The 20,350-nt window shown below is 38.1% G+C and overlaps 1 protein-coding gene across 6 annotated transcripts in view; it reads right to left on the bottom strand.

The window, feature by feature from the left end:
* The window catches only part of LOC120881399 (putative bifunctional UDP-N-acetylglucosamine transferase and deubiquitinase ALG13), a 73,295-nt gene that overhangs the window by 14,033 nt on the left and 38,912 nt on the right, over positions 1 to 20,350 (bottom strand). For 3 of the 6 annotated variants that reach the window (XM_040265103.1, XM_040265099.1, XM_040265101.1), the window contains exons 16-20: positions 19,685 to 19,805; positions 15,829 to 15,861; positions 15,689 to 15,744; positions 10,520 to 10,591; positions 9,115 to 9,280 (exon numbers count right to left, since the gene is read on the bottom strand). In XM_040265103.1, the coding sequence (XP_040121037.1) occupies positions 9,115 to 9,280; positions 10,520 to 10,591; positions 15,689 to 15,744; positions 15,829 to 15,861; positions 19,685 to 19,805 (448 nt within the window). The remainder of the gene's footprint in view (positions 1 to 9,114; positions 9,281 to 10,519; positions 10,592 to 15,688; positions 15,745 to 15,828; positions 15,862 to 19,684; positions 19,806 to 20,350) is intronic. The other 3 variants (XM_040265104.1, XM_040265102.1, XM_040265100.1) reach the window with 2 other exon arrangements.

Raw genomic sequence — 20,350 nt, 5'->3', positions numbered from 1 at the left:
GTGCCCAAAGAATTATGAATGGAGGCTACATCGCACAGGAGGCAGTGACAAAAACCATCCCAAAGAAAAAAGAAATGGAAGAAGGAAAATGGCTGTCTGAGGAGGCTTTACAGATAGCTGAGGAAAGAAGAGAAGCAAAAAGCAAGGGAGAAAGGGAAAGATATATCCAACTGAATGCAGTGTTCCATAGTATAGCAAGGAGAGATAAGAAGGCCTTCTTAAATGAACAATGCAAAGTAGTAGATGAAAACAAAAAAATAGGAAAGACTGAGATCTCTTCAAGAAAACTGGAGATATCATAGGAATAGTTCATGCAAGGATGGGCACAATAAAGGACATAAACAGTTTCCTGACAGAAACAGGACCTAACAGAAGCAGAAGAGATTAAGAAAAGGTGGCAAGAATACACAGAAGAGCTATAAAAAAAGGTCTTAAGGACTTGTATAACCACGATGGTGTAGTCACTCACCTAGAGCCAGATATCCTGCAGTGTGAAGTCAAGTGGGCCTTAGGAAGCATTACTACAAAGTTAGTGGAGGTGATGGAATTCCACCTGAGCTATTTCAAATCCTAAAAGATGATGCTGTGAAAGTGCTGTGCTCAATATGCCAGCAAATTTGAAAAACTCAGAAGTGGCCACAGGACTGGAAAAGATCAGTTTTCATTCCAATCCCAAAGAAAGGTAATGCCAAAGAATGTTCAAACCATAGAACAACTGTGTTCATTTCACATGCTAGCAAGGTTATGCTCAAAATCCTTCAAGCTAGGCTTCAGCAGTATGTGAAGCGAGATGTGCAAGTTGGTTTCAAAGAGGCAGGGGAACCAGATATCAAGTTGCCAACATTCACTGGATAATGGAGAAAGCAACAGAGTTCCAGAAAAACATCTACTTCTGCTTCACTGACTACACTAAATCCTTGAATGTGTGAATCACAACTGTGGAAAATACTTAAGAGATGGGAATACCAGACCACCTTATCTGTCTCCTGAGAAACCTGTATGTGGGTCAAGAAGCAAATAGTCAGAACCTTACATGAACAATGGACTGGTTCAAACTTGGGAAAGGAGAAAGACAAGGCTGTATACTGTCACCTTGTTTATATAACTTATATGTGGAGTACATCAAGTGAAATGCTGGCTGGGATGAATCACAAGCAGGAATCAAGATTACTGGGAGAAATATCGAGAACCTCAGATATGCAGATGAGTGAGTGAGTGAAGTCACTCAGTCATGTCCGACTCTGCGACCCCATGGACTGTAGCCCATCAGGCTCCTCCGTCCATGGGATTTTCCAGGCAAGAGTAGTGGAGTGGGTTGCCATTTCCTTCTCCGGGGATCTTCCCAACCCAGGCATCAAACCTAGGTCTCCTGCATTGCAGGCAGACACTTTACCGTCTGAGCCACTGGGGAAGCTTGAAGAGCCTCTAGGGAAGGGTTAAAGAGGAGAGTGAAAAAGCTGGCTTAAAACTCAACATTCAAAACACAAAGACCAAGGAATTCAGTCCCATCATTTAATGGCAAATAGATGGGGAAACAATGGAAACGGTGAGAGATCTTTGACTCCAAAATCACTGTGAACGGTGAGTACAGCCATGAAATAAAGACGCTTGTTCCTTGGAAGAAAAGCTATTAACAAATATAGACAGCATATTAAAAAAGCAGAGACGTCATTTTGCCAACAAAGGTTCATCTAGTCAAACCTATGGTTTTTCCAGTAGTCATGTACGGATATTAAGAGTTGGACGATAAAGAAGGCTGAGCACCAAAGAATTGATGCTTTTGAACTGTGGTGCTGGAGAAGACTCCCAAGAGTCCCTTGGACAGCAAGGAGATCAAACCAGTCAATTCTAAAGGAAATCAACCCTGAATATTCATTGGAAGGACTGAGGCTGAAGCTCCAGTTCTTTCGACACCTGATGCAAAGAGCCAACTCACTGGAAAAGTCCCTGATGCAGGGAAAGACGGAAGGCAAAAGGAAAGGAGGGTGGCAGAGGATAAGATGGTTAGATGGCAGAGGATAAGATGGTTAGATAGCATCACTGACTCACATGGATTAGAGCAAACTCTGGGAGATAGTGAAGGACAGGGAAGCCTGGCGTGCTGCAGTCCATAGGGTCACAAAGATTTGGACAGGACCTAGTGACTTAACAACAACAACAATATAACCTCTATATAGCTACAGGCCAACAGTAAAAGGAAATGTAAGTCTTGGGGTGATTAAAACTTGATAACTAACTCTTTGGGGGGCAATGAACTGTTCTCTCTCGGTTTTGGTGGTGGTTGTACAATGCATTGTTAAAACTCATAGAACAGGGCACCAAAAATGAATTTTACTGTATCTAAATTAAACAGTACATTTAAAAAAATTGTTCAAATAACTTTTGATTTTGGAGTTTTGTCATGCATGTAGAAATCTCCACTTTTATAGTTTTAGAAGAGGAATTTAATTTTTAGAACATCTACAAATGCTCTAAGGACTTTATGGATTTGTTTTCTATAAAATAATGGCTTCAACAAAGCCTCACTCATTTCTTCTAGATTAGCACTCAACACCATATTTTTTTTTCAAAAAAAGCAACTGAAATGAGTTCAATTAGCTAAAAAAGAGGAAGTGATTATGATTACAAGGTAAAAACCAACTACTAGACATACCAATAGCTAAATAAGTTCTCATGGGCCTGAGAGAATCAAGGATAGAAGAAATTTGGTGGTTACTTTGTCTGAACTCACCTTTATTTTAAAATGCATATTATAATATACTCCATAAGAAAGAACTTTTAAAACTTTCAGTTGCTCTAGAGATGCATGAGTATCTCATCCACAGATTTACTGGGGCTCCAAAGAGGCTTAACAGGCATAGTTCAAAGAAGGGATCCAGAAAAATGGAAGCAAACTTTTCTAAAATGTGAATGAAAACCAATGAAATGCATTCAGAAAGTTTATTTACTTGTCCATGCAGCTGCAGGCTGCTACAGGACATTTCAGAAGAGAACATGAAGATTTGGATTCTCTAGAGATCAATGGGCAGGGCCAGAACCAAAGTGCAGTGAGGTGCAAAATTTAAAGGGCCACCAAATTAAAATAAAAAAAATCCATGATGAATAAAATATCAAAATTCTAAAAGACAGAATCCAAGCTTGCACTTGCATGACCCCAACAGTGACTGCCTCACTCACCTCATCCTAAGTCTGGCCGAGAGTTCTTGTCTTTTTAAAAATTTTTGATACTTTGTGTATCATGGATTCTTTTTTTTTTTTGCATTAATCTTTTTCATATAGTGCATTAAAGTGTTATTTATCTTGATCGCTATGTGTTTAACACTCCCTTAAATTTTGCACCCAAAGCAAGTGAGTCACTAGTTCTGGCTCTGGCAAAAGACTTGGAAACAGTTACCAAAAAAATCAGTTAACAGGATTTAATGCCTATGAAGACACTCATAATAAAAGCAATCATAGCATCTAGTTACCTGGCAGGTAAGAAGTGACTTAAAGGAAGATGGGATGGGGCTGCCAGACAGACACATGTGAAGAACAAGGGGAAACATGAATTTTATCTAGAGGACTGACAGGAATGATAAAGAACAACTAAAAAGCACTCATTACATATTAGAGTTATAGCTGAGGTTCACAAGAGACACAACAAAAAGTAAAACAAAGGCAGCATACATTTTTAGAAATGTAAAGTGAAGAGGAACTAAAAAGCCTCTTGATGAAAGCGAATGAGGAGAGTTAAAAAGTTGGCTTAAAGCTCAACATTCAGAAAATGAAGATCATGGCATCTGGTCCCATCACTTCATGGGAAATAGATGGGGAAACAGTGGAAACAGTGTCAGACTTTATTTTGGGGGGTTCCAAAATCTCTACAGATGGTGACTGCAGCAATGAAATTAAAAGACACTTACTCTTTGGAAGGAAAGTTATGACCAACCTCAATAGCATATTGAAAAGTGGAGACATTACTTTGCCAACAAAGGTCCATCTAGTCAAGGCTATGGTTTTTCCTGTGGTCATGTATGGATGTGAGAGTTGGACTGTGAAGAAAGCTGAGCACCGAAGAATTGATGCTTTTGAATTGTAGTGTTGGAGAAGACTCTTGAGAGTCCCTTGGACTGCAAGGAGATCCAACCAGTCCATCCTAAAGGCGATCAGTCCTGGGTGTTCATTGGAAGGACTGATGCTGAAGCTGAAACTCCAATACTTTGGCCACCTCATGCGAAGAGTTGACTCATTAGAAAAGACTCTGATGCTGGGAGGGATTGGGGGCAAAAGGAGAAGGGGACGACAGAGGATGAGATGGCTGGATGGCATCACCAACTCGATGGACATGAGTTTGAGCGAACTCCAGGAGTTGTTGATGGACAGGGAGGACTGGCGTGCTGTGATTCATGGGGTCACAAAGAGTCAGACATGACTGAGCGACTGAACTGACTGACTGACAAAAAACACAAATCTGGAATTTACAGAATAGTTTTCAATTATTCTACATAAATGGGGTATTACAATGTTTGATTCATGTATCGCTTGTTTTTTAAGCTTAGACATCTGCTAGAAGCAGGTAGCCAACACTTTCCCTTACTATTATTAGCATGCATGCCTGCTAACTTGCTTCATTCGTGTCTCTGTGCGATGCCATGGACTGTAGCTTGCCAGACTCCTCTGTCTATGGGATTCTCCAAGCAAGAACACTGGAGTGGGTTGCCACGCCCTTCTCTAGGGGATCTTCCTGACCCAGGAATCGAACCTGCAGCTCTTAAGCCTCCTGCATTGACAGGCAGGTTCTTTACCACTAGAGCCACCTGGAAAGCCCAACAATTATTAGCACAAAGTATAAAAACCACTGTCTACATTAACACTTTCAATGGAAAATTTCTGAGAACATTAATGAACATATATATATATATACACACACACACATACACACACACACATATAGAGAATGTTTTGTTCGAGGCACTGGCTAAGCACACAATTTTTACATTATAAATAAAACAGATATAGAAAACAAATCCAACAAATTCGTTTCAAGTGGACACTATTCAGATTAAGAAAGAAAAGTTTGCCAGCCATTTCAGAAACATTCCATACACTCTATCACAATCACCACAGTCTTGAGTGCTGTATGCTAAGTTGCTTCAGTCATGTCCGATCCTTTGCAACCCTATGGACTGTAGCCTGCCAGGCTCCTCTGACCATGGGATTCTCCAGGCAGGAATACTGGAGGGGGTTGCCATGCTCTCCTCCAGGTTATCTTCCCCACCCAGGGATCAAACCCTTGTTTCTGGCATCTCCTGCATTGGCAGGTGGGTTCTTTACCACTAGCGTCAGCTGGGAAGCCACTACCACTCTCTTACCCCACCATAATCAATCATTATCCTGGCTTTCATAGTAATCATTTTGTATTTTTAAGCATTTTGTCACCCAAATATGCATCCCTAAGGAAGTTTTTAAAAATTGAGATCCTGAACATCTTTCAATCTCTTGGTCCTTTTTCCATCCCTGTCATTTCCTTTCAATTTTTCTTTCAAGGAACCCTTGACTTGTTGAGTTTCCCAGTCTAGATTTTGCTGATTACATACTCACTGTGCATTTCAACATGTTCTTGTCTTTCCTGTAAATAGGCAACTAGATCCAGAAGACTAGATCAGACTCAAGATTGATTCCTTTAATAGTTTATAGGTAACGTCTCACTATCTTTGCAGTCTTAACAACTATTGCTGTTTAATGTGCATCCATTCAGTCAGTAAGGACTGCAAGATGAGCATATTCTGCCACTTCTTTTTTTTACTGATCAGAATACTAATATATAGAAATACTTCCTCTCATCTACTATTTGGTTATCCCAGTAGGAAAGTTCATATAAGAAAGGTAGGATAAATACTTGATTCTTTCACTATATTGTCCAGTTTTCAAGAAAACAGAATTATTTCATATCCTCTTGAGAACCAATTTTTGTTAGTTATATATACATATTTCAGATTATTTTCTATTATATGTTATTACAAGATATTGAATAGAGTTCCCTGTGCTATACAGTAAATCCTTGGTTTTTTTTTCCATCTATTTTATGTATAGTTATTTATATCTGTTAATCACAAGGGAATCAATTTCTAAAATATCAGGAACTTTTAAATATATTTGATATGTCCCAACCTATTACAATGATCATTATTCAAGCTCAAACTGTTGCATCTCTGGCTAGTAAGAACCTCTCTAAAATGGCTCTTGAGTCCTTTTGATATGATCCCAGTACTCTTTGGTAGCTTCCTTGACATCTAGCATGACAAGATGATCCAGGCTCATCTTGAACATTTCCTGCCCAAACCTGGAAGCAGAAATTTCTCCACAAAGCTATTTGCTTTGAAGTGAGAAATGGTATTTCAGTGTCACAAACTGAATGCTAAAGATACTCATTGTTTCTAGGCCTTTTCAGTAGACAGAGCTAGGAAATAAATTTAAAGCTAAAATACTTCAAGTTCATATTGATATTTCCAATTGAAATGTGATATAATACCATAAAAGTTTTTCCTTAGCCTTTTTAGTATGTATCTGTATTAACTTTCTTCCATACTGAGTCCTGGAGTGCAAGGACACAGGGAATAAAATTGGAATATCCCATACTCATGTGTAGCTGACATTATAGTCTCTGAATATCAAGTAAGTATAGATTGCTATACAAAACTTCATGTGTTTATTGAAAGCATTAAAAAATGTTTAGCATATTGTCTCTCAATTCTGCTGTTTTTAAAAATAGCTATATCTACATTGTTCAAACATAAGGCTTTTACATAGTGTATCATCAACCTCTCAGCCTTTATTTTGTGTAAATACATATTTAATATTCACAATCAAGTCTTATGTTGATGTCTCTGTTTTGGTGGTCTAAAAGTCAAAATTCATTCTTTAATACTTTGTCCATCCAATACAACTTTCCTTGACAGAAATATTCTGTATCTGCACTGTCCAGTACAGTGCACTAGCCACATGTGGCTTTGAGCACTTGGCATGTGGTTAGTGTGACTGAGCAACTGAAGATTTATTTTACTTAATAGTAATTATTATTAATAAAGTATCCTATGTGGCTAGTGATTACCTTGCTTGAAAGCGTATCTTTAGTAGATTTTTCAAGAAGTACTCATGAAAACAATATTCTCTGAATTCTTATATATTACCCTTTAAGCCTGAAAATGTTCGGTTGGATATAAAATCTTTGGTTCATGTATCCTTTCATTAAATGTCACTCCATTTTCTTCTAGCTGAAGCACTGCTGTCAAAGTTGGATGACTATCATTTTATTTCCTTTATACTCCACAGGCTCTTTTATCTAGATAAACAAAGTACTTTAAGACCAGTTGTTTTACTAGAATATGCTGGTGTTGGTTGTTCTGGCTCAGTATTCTCAGTTATGCTGAGTGCTGTTTCAGTATGTGGTTCTAAAGTTTTTTTAATGTCAGGAAAATTTTCTGAATTGTAGATTTTAGTACTCTTTTCCCTTACGTTGGTTTTCTTCTTCAGAACTTCTATCAGTGCTGGATATCCTTTGCCTAACTTCAATATGTCACTTTTGAGTCTTTTTTTTTTTTTCATTTTAGATTTACCCCCTCTTTTACATCTTTCTCTTAAAGCATTATCTATTGTATATACTCGGTCATGTTCTTTGTAGTTTAGTCTTCATTATCAAAATGACTTTCTTCCATTTCTAATACTTTTCTGAGTTCTTTCACCTCCTCTGAATTTTTCTAATCCTGATTTATTATGTTTTAATATTTTGTATTATTTTATTAATGTCTTTATCTCATTTTGAAATAGTTAAGTTCTGTTTAGTATACACATTTATGACATGCTTTTACTGTCTACAGGGATATCATCATTTTCCCCTTAAAACACCTCTGTATATGTTTATGTAGGGCTTTTCTTTCATTCATTTTTATGTGAAATTATTTTTCACAAACTCTGAAAGGAGATGGAATACAAGAAAGCTCTTCTAACTTCATATGACTCTCAATTGCTTTTTATATAGTGCTTAAAATATGACTACTTTCTAGTATTCCTTGGCTCTGTTCTCCACAACTTCAGTCTGGACTTGCTCTTTTCCCTATCCTCATCAGTTCTGATTCTACTCCCAGGAGTTTCTCCCCAGTGAGGAATACTATCCCAAAAGGTAGTCCTGCCAAGGTCAGTTTTGAGAGTTCTTAGAGGCCAAACTGTTCCAAGCCCTTCAGTCCCTTTACCGTGTACCCAAAGCACTCACCGAGTACTGGAGAGTTCAAATCCCTTTCCAGCCTTAGCTGCTCCTTCCAAATTGGCTGCCCCACTTTTCAGTGAATTCTTATTAGCTCTTTCAGGGTTCTTCTGTTCTCAGGTTCATCAGACAACATCCCCGGTGCTTCTGTCTTCTTGCTCCCATATAGACCCTGACAGCATGCAGGTCTCATGCCTGGTGGTTTGTCCCTACCTGCTTAAATTTTAAGGTTCATGGGGAGACCTTGTCACCTAGTTTTGTTGTTAAGCATTGTCCAATGGGTTCTGGTTTTGCTATTTCCATTTTTATTTGGTGACACAGACTAAAAAGCTATGCTGTGGTTGCCACCACTTTCTCAGAATTCTCTTTAGAATTTTAAACTATATTAACTCAATGAAATTTTACAACAACTTCATAAACTGGTACTATGAGTACCTCCAAGTTTACAGGTAAGAAAGATTCAATAACTTGTCCAAAGTTACATAGCTAGTAAGTTGTAAAACCAAGATTCTAACTTAGATCTCTTAAATTCTAGAGTCAAACTTTTCATTCTGTAAGTGTGTGAAACACCTCTACCTTAATTTTATTATAATAAACCTTAACTCAAAATTTGAAAAACTAGTACAAGTACTCTAAATTTTCAATGGGGTAGCAAAATGATAGCTATGAAATCATATCAAAGCCAAATTTATAAGAAAAAAATTTGAAGTCCTCTCAAATCTCATGGATTCCTCAACTATAGAACATACATTATTAGTAGGTTAAACAAACTTAATACTGGAGATTCAATTTTATCTAATCACTAGAATTGCTGTATGTGCATGTCCCTGAATAGAAAGAGAGGCTTCCAAAGTAAGCAACCACTAATAACCTACCTGGCCTGCCTTGTGTAGGTGGAGATACAAACAGAGGCTGTATAGCATTCTGTGAGGAAACTGAAGTGGTACTACTAGCTTGATTAGCAGCTGCACAGTTAGGTAAGGCTGGAGCTGGAACATTATTGGCACAGGAAGCTGCAACTGCTGCAGAATTTACCATCACCTGTAAGTGTTGAAGAAATTTTAGAACTCTTAAGTTTGGTTTCTCAAATAATATTAGTCTCTTATCTGATCCTAAATTTCAGGAAATAGTATTCTGATAACACCAAGAAGTCAATCTTCATGTAAACCTAATATAGGAAGGTTATTTCTTTTAGAAGATCCCAGATTACTTTGAGAGCTTTACTTTTTAAATATTTTTCTGGAAAGGTAATAATTATTCAAAAACCAAGCATAAACTTGTATATACAATGAAAAATTTCCCTCCAACCCATCTTCTATCTGCTTAGCTCCTCTCTTTAACAAGTAACCTCTGGGTTTCTTGAATATTATCCAGAAATTTATATTGTATTTTTAATATGCATATATATTTCCCCATACAAATACACTTTAAAAAAAAAAAGTGTTCTTTGCTTTTAAAAAAAAAAAAACTCCGTAAGACTGCAATTTGTTTTTCTGATTAGGCCACAGCACCCAATACAGGGCTGTACACAGAGAGATGTTCAACAAATGATAATAGCTTCTTCTTCATGAATACCATCCTTACTTGCAGTCTCCATTTTCTTATTAACCATTGCAATGTGGTTACTACCCTTTCTGGTTCTCAGAAATTATATTCAAAGTCACAATGATCTCCATGACAACAAGTCATAGTAGACTCTTTTTAGTCCTTATGTTGCTTGACTGCTTGGCAGCAACTGACACGACTATTCATTGAAATATTTTTTTCCTGGACGTCCATAATAATACATTCTCCTGCTTTCCTCCCTCCTTGGCTATTCCTTCCCTACCCATTTTTAAATGGTGATAGGCTCTGTTCTAGAAGTTCTTCTCAATCTCTTCCTTTTCCCAGGATGATCTTACTAACTCCTATGGTTTCAGCTACCTTTTTGATGCCAGCTCCCCATTCTATAGGAAAGCTTTACATTTTAATTATCAGGAAATGACACAGACTTGACAGGTAACTGACATTAACTTATTCATTATATAAGAGGTTCAGAGTAGACAGACTATGAATACTTTAGTGTCAGCAGGTAGAAAAGTGTCTGAAACAGTAGATGATCAATTTGCTAATAAATTTACTAAATACTGTGCCAGGCACCAGGAAGTACAAGAATACTTAAAATATGAATATAAGCAGCTTCTCTGAAGTATGATGAAGGGAAAAGAGAACAAAAAGAAAAAATTCATTTTCCTCTGCTCAGGCCACTTCAACTAACTGCAAAATAAAAAAAAAGATTACCTTCTGGGGGTAGTTGTATGAGGTAACTGTGTCCTGAGGAGGCATAGAACATGGTCTTCTAGCCTGAAGAGACTTTAATGAATACACAAATACAAATATGGGGAAATCAAGAAATTAAACAATACACTAATAAAAGATCTGCTTTAATATCTCCTAATATTAAGTGAAACTGATCTGTCCTAAAAGTATTCAGATTTGGAAGTGACTACTATGGTAACACTCCAAAAGGCATCACTCTAGTGCCCGACTAAGGTGACTGTTCTATTAGGTTGGTGCAGATGTAATTGCGGTTTCAGACTGTGAATTTTAAATCATTGTAAGTAGGCTCAGACAAATCTTTATTAATAAAAATAGGAACCATTACAATCAACACATTTTTGCCAATGAGAAATAAGCTTGCTTATTCTTTCAGTGTAAAAATCTGTGCTTTTGGATTTGACTAACTCTGGAAAACACTTTCTGCATACTACTGGTTGTGGAAGTGTTTTCCCTGCAAAACATTGTCAATATGCTTGAAGAAGTGGTAGTCAGTCAGCAAGAGGTCAGGTGAGTATGGGAGATGAGGTAAAGCTTCATAGCCCAATTCGTTCAACTTTTGAAGTGCTGGTTGTGCAACATGTGGTTGGGTGCTGTTGTGGAGAATGCAACCCTTTCTGTTGACTGATGCCAGCTGCAGGCATTGCAGTTTGCAGTGCATCTAATTGATTTTCTGAGCATACTTCTCAGATGTAATGGTTTCGCAAGGATTCATAAAATTATAGTGTATCAGACTGGCAGCAGACCACCAAACAGTGACCATGACCTTTTCTTGGTGCAAGTTTGGCTTTGGGGAGTGCTTTGGAGTTTCTTCTTGTTCCAACTACTGAGCTGGTCATCGCCAGTTATATAAAATCCACTTTTCATTACATATCACAATCCAATCAAGAAATGGTTTGCTGCTGTTACACAGAGTAAGAGAAGATGACACTTCCAATGATTTTTTTTATTTCAGACCAGCTCATGAAGCACCCACTTATCAAGCTTTTTCACCTTTCCAATTTGCTTCAAATGCCAAATGGCCACAGAATGGCTGACACTGAGTTCTTCAGCAACTTCTTGGATTGTTGTAAGAGGATCAGCTTCAATGATTGCTCTCAATTGGTTCTTGTCAACTTCTGATGGCCGGCCACTATACTCCTCATCTTGAAGGCTCCCAACTACTCTGCAAAACTTGTTGAACCACCACTGCACTGTATGGTCGTTAGCAGTTCCTGGGTCAAATACATTGTTGTTGTGAGTTGTCTCTGCTGCTTTACAATCCATTTTGAACTCAAATAAGAAAATCACTCGAATTTACTTTTTGTCTAACGCCATTTCCACAGTCTAAAATAAAAAACAAACTGCACATAACAAGTCATTAGTGAAAAAAAAACTGAGAAATGCACATTAAAATAACGTATAACACAACCACATTTATTTAAGAATGTATTCCAGTACAAAGGCAAATTTCAACAACACAAAAAAACCGCAATTACTTTTGCACTAACCTAATATCTCCTACTGTAGAAATCTTGATCATATCCAAGTCTAGTAGCAATGCAGATACTAAAATGTAACAGAGGACTGTAATTTAAACACTTTCTCAGTGTCCTCTCTTGCCATAAAAACCTCAAAATCAGAAGCACCAGCAACAGTGTTGCTAAAGGAAAGAAGTCCATTTAAAGATACAGCTTGGAACAAGGGTGGATAACTGGTCAGATGCATCCTACAAGCAGGATGTAGTATAACCCAAACATCATTCTCCTTTGGTTCAAGACCTTGTCTTTGTGAAAGCAAAAATGATTTTTAAGGACTCAGGATTATGCATGACAGATTGTCATGACAGGAAAATAAACTAGCAGCAGAAACTGGTACTCATAGTAAGAACACAGAAGAAATCAGGGGAAGTAATTACAGAAAACAAGAGGAACCACAATGTGACAAAGACAAGCACAACTTAACGTGGACCTAAAGAGTGAACATTTCAAAAGTTTGGTTTTAAGTACAGCACAAAGTAAAAGTGTTAGTCACTCAGTCGTGTCCAACTCTTTGCCACCCCATAGACTGTAGCCAGCCAGGCTCCCCTAATCCATGGAATTCTCCAGGCAAGAATACTGGAATGGGCTGCCATTCCTTTCTCCAGGGGATCTTCCTGACCCAGGGATCGAACTCTGGTCTCGGGAAGCCCCAAGTGCAAACCAAATACCTGCCAAAAGTGAACTCAGCCCTGGCTCAGAAGGCCCAGTGTGAATTCCAAACATTTCTAGGGAAGGATTTAGGTGATACTTAGGCATGAAAGTAAGAATAATAAATGCTGTGGTTAGAAGAAGAGTCTGTGCCTGGAAATCTTTAAGTTCTGCAGAGCTCCTCTCCTCTCAGAATGCTGTGGAAAAATTACTTAGAAACTTGGTGACTGGGGGTTGGGAGCAGAACACATCATGAAGAGACTGAAATCTACTGGGAATGTATGATAAAGTAAGTTCAGAGCAAAGAGAAAGATGTAACAAATGAAATTAAACACACAAAAAGAAAATGTCTACTGTCATCCCTGAAGGTGAGATTTTCACTTGCCATTTCAACTTGGGTGGCTATTTCAAGAAATGGTATAAAAAGACTGGGAAAAAAAAGCATGTAATACTGAGAATAGTAATGACAGAGGGAGGGGAAAAACTATTTCTCTAGCAGGGACAAAGGAAGGGAAGGAGAAATAATGGGAAGAGAATTATATATCACAGTTTTATTTACCTTCCTAAGATGTATTTCCTAAACAGTAAAAACAAAAATTAAGTACATGAAGCTATCTATCAAAGTTTAAATTAATCACAGAGAACAGAAGGTAGTCATTCAACTTCTTCACAGATATTCCAATTCTCCTCCTAGGTATATGGGTATGTTGCTCTTCCTGGCCTCATCTAGTTAGGTATGGCCTTGTGGCTTGTTTGGACAATGACATATGAGCAGAAATATTGATACCCAGTGTTTAATTTCCTTATCTTCAGCTCTGCCAAGATGACTATGAAAGTACATGGTCCATCAGCTTGGGTTCTTGAGTGACTCTGATGAACAAAAGCCTGCTACCAACCTGCACTGGACCTATAACATTAGTAAGAACAACTGTGTTAAGCTGCTGAGATTTTGGGGGATTGCTGCCACAGCATAACTTACCTTGACCAAAACAGTAACTGGTAACTAAAATTAGGGTGCTGCTGTAACAGAAACTTGACTTGAGAAGATTACAAACTTGTAGCTCTTAAGGGAAGAGGTTTAGGAAACAGAACATTAGTTTTTTGTTTTGATTACTGCTGGCAGATTTTAGCAAGGTATTTTAAGATGTGTAAGGAAAAGTAGTTTGTAGGCAGGAATAAAAGGGAATAGAATTCTTGAATACTGGGACTTTTAGGGTTTGAAGAGGTAACTGCTTCAACTCAAAACTGTAAAAGATAAAATTGATAAATATTTTGAACAACAAAGAGAAGTTAAAAGCTGGCCTTGAAGCAAGACTCAAATCATTAAAATATGACTGCACTAAGGTATCTCAAACCAGGCGTACAATTAAGGATATAACATCCAGTTAGTCCTTGCACTTGGACAAAATGGCTCATGGGGAAAGTATTCAAAGGTTATGACTCTTCTATCAATGATTGATAAGCTCAAGGTATTTGCACTCAAGTAGAGAAACAGGGATAAGAATGTGATGGAATGTGTGTCTTTGTCGCTCAGCCGTGACCCATGTACTGTAGTCCACTAGGTTCCTCTGTCCATGGGATTTTCCAGGCAAGAATACTGGAGTGGGTTGCCATTTCCTCCTCCAGGGGATCTTCCCAACCCAGCATCGAACCTGTGTCTCCTGCACTGTAGGCATATTCTTTACGCACTGAGCCATGAAAGGAATAAGAATGCAAAGAATTATAGCAAATCTAATGTCAGTATGGCTACTGGCACATGAAACTAACAGGAAGGAATCAGAGAAGCTGTACAATAAATTAATCACACAGCCAAAGAAACCATGAGCAGAACTAAAACTATCCAATTAAGATTAAAACCAGCCTTGGGCTCTCAATTTCCTATGAGTAAGAAGCAGTGTGAGGAAGCTGTTCAGCTGCCAACAAGGATTATTCTCCAATGCCTGCTTCAAACACGGCCAAGGAAGGAAGGGCTGTGGCATAATCAAGAGCCCCAGCAAACAATTAACCAGGGAGCTTCTCCAGGGAACAGTCCCAATGCCCAGGATGGGGGCCCTCAAAATGTCTGTCCAGCATGATGTCAGAAATGCTACAGGCCAGTAACTGTTTCTCCCATTCTCCCTGGATCTGATGGGAATTTCAATTGCAAGTTTTTAGTCCCTGGTCTACCACTATAAATTGGGTATGTAGAGGGTAAATAACTTTGTATCTTTGGTTTTAGGCCTCCAGATCAAGAGGAACCACATCTGGACTCAATACAAAGAGTACTACACATTTTTCAGAAACCTTGGGCTCTGAGTTTAATCACACTGAAGTAGATTTTGGGGTTGCCTCCTTTGATGTGGAAGGAAGTAATTGGTCCATATGAGGGAGTTTGGTTAAATGTTGGAAATATTTTAATAACACTAAGGATTACAAGTGTTTAACTTCCAGGCACAGAGAAGTTAAGAGTCTCAAGGGAAACATGCTCAGTCCAATGAAAAAGAAATGGAAAAGTAAGTAATACATGTCACCTCCACGTGGAAGCTGTAAGAGCCAGCGCACCATTCACTACCTTTTGTTTCCTGTCTTACCAATCATGTATGGAACTTCCATCAGCCTAAGCCCCTAAGCAGAGCCCTCCTAAAGACCTCCACTATGCAAGTAGCATAACCCAGAAACAAACTCTTGCTAAATTAAATACCTGAGATTAATGACCCATGACAAAATCCTCTAAAAAAATCATCACTGCCAATGTTCAAATTTCCTCTTGTATCCACACATATTAGGAACATCTAGGATAAATTCCAAAAAAATGTGATTTTAGATGAGCTAATTTCTGGGTCTCAATTTCATCTACAAAGTCAGAATGATACCCTAATACCTCATAGGACTATTCTGACTTAAACACATTTAAGTGCATAGCTCTTAGAACAGTGCTTTAGTACACAGGAGCTATATGTGTTTGTGACTATAATTAAATACCTACCAAGTTTGCAGTAGATTCAGCTGTGCTATAAACACCTGAAGTGTCATAGTCTGGTTCTAGAAGATATAACCAAAGTACAATAATGAGCATTATTTTATAGTTCAAAATTTTATAAATAATGAATATCAGATCTCACTGACCTGAAAGATAAATATATTCTTCATGATATCCTCCTAAAAAAGACAGAAAAAGTGCATTTATGTAGAGCTTTTTGCTCAGCAGCATCAGATGGCCAGCACTTGCTTTTTCTCAAGTTTTATGGGTACATGTTCAAAACTAAAATGTACACATCCTTGAAACAAGTGATTTAAAGCTTTCATAATAGTCAACAGATATTAGTCAGACTGGCTATAAACAGTACAAATTTCTCCTTTGAAAATTCCCTTGCTTCTTAAAGAGTTCAGGCAGACGTGAAAAACCCAACTCTGTCCAATTCTGGCAGTAGATTATGGTGATTAACTTCACTGGCTCTGGAGTTAGGACTGTCTAGATTTGAATCTTGAATAACTGTATCACTTTAGGCAGGTTATTTAATTTCTGTGTCTTCATTTCTTCACTATAAAACAGGGATAATAGTACCTAGCTCATAGTGGGGTGAAAAGAACATAGCATGATGCTTGACATATAGGAAATGGTGATTATAAAGCAATGTGACTATAATAACCAATAGGTTGCTTAGGTGAACATTAAAGGAATATGTCATACCATCTATTTTTCATCCTGATACAGGTATATAATACATTGAAAATCAGTTTGTTGTCAGAAGATGGCTTAGAGGACTGATGTACTTTTCTCTAAGACTGCTATATCATTGAAATTCAGAGAAAAATCAGCCTTCAGTTGGACCGCTTTCCACCAAATAAAACCCCAAAGGTCAAAAGTGGATTTGATTCTTAAACATGTCACTTATCAAATACACATGCAGGCAGCTCTTCCAGAAAACAGGATTTAAGGTGAGAAAAAATATTTGGTTACTCTAAATATGCCACTATAGGTGAACAGTACATCTGAATGTACCCACCACACTAAAAGAAATAGACAAAGGGTCATCCTGAGTAAAAGAGCCGAGAATATGCATACATAAGCGCAGTCATACACATACATGTACAAATTCTTCAAAGATCATTCTTGGGCTAGATATTTTGTCTTCATTAAATTATTAAAAATATCTATTTTCTTCATCATAAATAGCAGCAAGAAGAATATAAGAAAAGATGCTGACCAGTAAGTAAAATCATTCAGACCTCATACCTCCTTAATCCACCCAATTCCTCCAGAAGTGTTTCAATAGGCATATATCATTTTACAGAAAAACAGTTATTAAAAAAAGCACATTTCACAATGCAAGGCACTCCTAACAACTATTAATGGTGTGTGTATATATACACATATATATGCTTTAAAGTCAGATAAAACCAAGTTCAAAACTGATCTCTGCCAGTCACAAAGGACCATATATTGCATGAATCCTTTTATGTGAAATATCCAGAACAGGCAAATCCATTAAGACAGAAAGCAGACTGATGGCTACGTATGACTGGTAGCAGGGAAGGGGATGCTGGGGGGATAATGGGGAATGACCACTAATAGGTAAAAGTGTTAGTTGCTCAGTCGTGTCTGATTCTCTATGACTCCCTAGGCTGTGGCCTCTCAGGCTCCTCTGTCCATGGAATTCTCCAGGCAAGAATACTGGAGTGGGTTTCCATTCCCTCCTCCAGGGGATCTTCCCAACCCAAGAACTGAACCCAGGTCTCCTGCATCACTGGCAGATCCTCTACTGTCTGAGCCACTAGTGAAGTGAAAGTTGTTCAGTCATGTCCGAATCTTTGGACCCCCATGGACTGTACAGTCCATGGAATTCTCCAGGCCAGAATACTGGAATGGGTAGCCTTTCCCTTCTCCAGGGGATCTTTCTAACCCAGGGATCGAACCCAGGTCTCCCACACTGTAGGTGGATTCTTTAACAGCTGAGCCACTACGGAAGGCCACTAATGGGTACAGGGTTTCTTCTTCCAAAATTGATTGTGATAATGTGTGCAACTTCATGACTATACTGAAAGCCACCATTTTCATTTTAAACACTGAATTCTACATGTTAGGTGAAGTGTACAAATGTGTAAGTTATATCTAAGTAAAGCTGTTATAAATAATCTAATCTCTGCCATTTACCAAGTATATGATTTTAGCTATGTCATTTTCCCTTTGAATCTCAATTTCCTCATATATAAAACAAAGATACACATTCCTCAGAGGGACAAAGTATTATATTAAAATTTAAATATAATTGCTTAGTACAGCATATGGCCATTAGAACTCAATGAATAGTAATGTTCATAGATCAAATAGATTTCTTCAGGAAAAGAAATTATTTCATAGCAGTCTTATAAAATAACAATCACGGGAAAATCTAAAGTAATTATATAAATGGTATGGACAACATAAACAGTTCCTTACTAATAAAGAATAGATATTTCCAATACTGAAATCTCACCAAATCAAAACTCACTGAAGACCTATCAGAGAACTGAACATTTTAACAATGTAGTGGCCTTACAGAAATAGAAGTCTGTCTTTCTGAAAAATATCAAGACATCCTGAAAATCTAGCAAGCTCTGATACAAAAAACTGATAACTTTCAAAATGAGCTGCCAGAACGGAGTGGGACCCTTTCCAAACCAAAACTTTAGCCCTGTTGTGTTCATACAACAAGAATCATCTTTTTTAAAAAACACTCTCCAACATAAATCACAACAGGATCCTTTATGACCCACCTCCCAGAATATTGGCAATAAAAGCAAAACTAAACAAATGGGCCCTAATTAAAATTAAAAGCTTCTGCACAACAAAGGAAACTATAAGCAAGGTGAAAAGACAGCCTTCAGAATGGGAGAAAATAATAGCAAATGAAGCAACTGACAAAGAACTAATATCAAAAATATACAAGCAACTCCTGCAGCTCAATTCCAGAAAAAATAAACGACCCAATCAAAAAATGGGCCAAAGAACTAAATAGACATTTCTCCAAAGAAGACATACAGATGGCTAACAAACACATGAAAAGATGTTCAACATCACTCATTATCAGAGAAATGAAAATCAAAACCACAATGAGGTATCATTTCACGCCAGTCAGAATGGCTACGATCCAAAAGTCTACAAGCAATAAATGCTGGAAAGGGTGTGGAGAAAAGGGAACCCTCTTACACTGTTGGTGGGAATGCAAATTAGTACAGCCACTATGGAGAACAGTGTGGAGATTCCTTCAAAAATTGGAAATAGAACTGCCATATGACCCAGCAATCCCACTGCTGGGCATACACACAGAGGAAACCAGAATTGAAAGAGACATGTGTACCCCAATGTTCATCGCAGCACTGTTTATAACAGCCAGGACATGGAAGCAACCTAGATGTCCATCAGCAGACAAATGGGTAAGAAAGCTGTGGTACATATCCACAGTGGAGTATTACTCAGCCATTAAAAAGAATACATTTGAATCAGTTCTAATGAGGTGGATGAAACTGGACCCTATTATACAGAGTGAAGTAAGCCAGAAAGAAAAACACCAATACAGTATACTAACGCATATATATGGAATTTAGAAAGATGGTAATGATAACCCTGTATGCGAGACAGCAAAAGAGACACAGATGTATAGAACAGTCTTTTGGACTCTGTGGGAGAGGGAGAGGGTGGGATGATTTGGGAGAATGGCATTGAAACATGTATAGTATCATACAAGAAATGAATCGCCAGTCTAGGTTCAATGCAGGATACAGGATGCTTGGGGCTGGTGCACTGGGATGACCCAGAGGGATGATATGGGGAGGGAGGTGGGAGGGGGGTTCAGGATGGGGAACTCGTGTACACCCGTGGCAGATTCATGTTGATGTATGGCAAAACCAATACAATATTGTAAAGTAAAAAAAAAAAAAATAATAATAATAATAAAATAACATAAAAATAAAAAAAAATATTGAACTGTAACTGACTCACCACTGTCACTCTGGCCATCACCCTCCTCTGAATTCAAAGGCTGTTTTCCCGAGCTATGTCCTCGCCTTGCAACACAGAATCTCGAAGAAGCAGGAACCACTGTGGAGGGCCCTCCATGATTCTGTACCAAAGAGATACACACAAACACAATGCCCCTATATAGTCAGAGAAAAAGCTACAAACATTTAAAATGTACTTGAGAATCAAAAATATGTGAGGAAGTAATGATCAAGAAAACAAAATTTTAGCCCATACTTTTATAGGCAAGTCCACCTCTACGCCTCTTCTGTTGCTGCTGCTAAATCGCTTCAGTCGTGTCTGACTCTGTGCGACCCCATAGACGGCAGCCCACCACGCTCCTCCGTCCCTGGGATTCTCCAGGCAAGAACACTGGAGTGGGTTGCCATTTCCTTCCCCAATGCGTGAAAGTGAAGCCGCTCAGTCTGTCTGACTCTTTGTGACCCCGTGGACTGTAGCCTCCTAGGCTCTTCTGTCCATGGGCTTTTCCAGGCAAGAGTACTGGAGTGGGGTGCCATTGCCTTCTCTGATGCCTCTTATGTAAGGACAGCTTAAAAAATTCCCCTCTCTAATTTTTAAAAGCTCTAAGATGAAAATTCATGTTTTCTAGGCAGGGCTTTATTTGGTAATTTGCAAAATAGCTAAAAT

The sequence above is a fragment of the Oryx dammah genome, unplaced genomic scaffold, assembly GCF_014754425.2.
Source record: "Oryx dammah isolate SB20612 unplaced genomic scaffold, SCBI_Odam_1.1 HiC_scaffold_23, whole genome shotgun sequence".
Classification (NCBI taxonomy): domain Eukaryota; kingdom Metazoa; phylum Chordata; class Mammalia; order Artiodactyla; family Bovidae; genus Oryx; species Oryx dammah.
The sequence above is the reverse complement of the archived record's forward strand: the minus strand, read 5'-3'. Positions and strand labels throughout refer to the sequence as shown.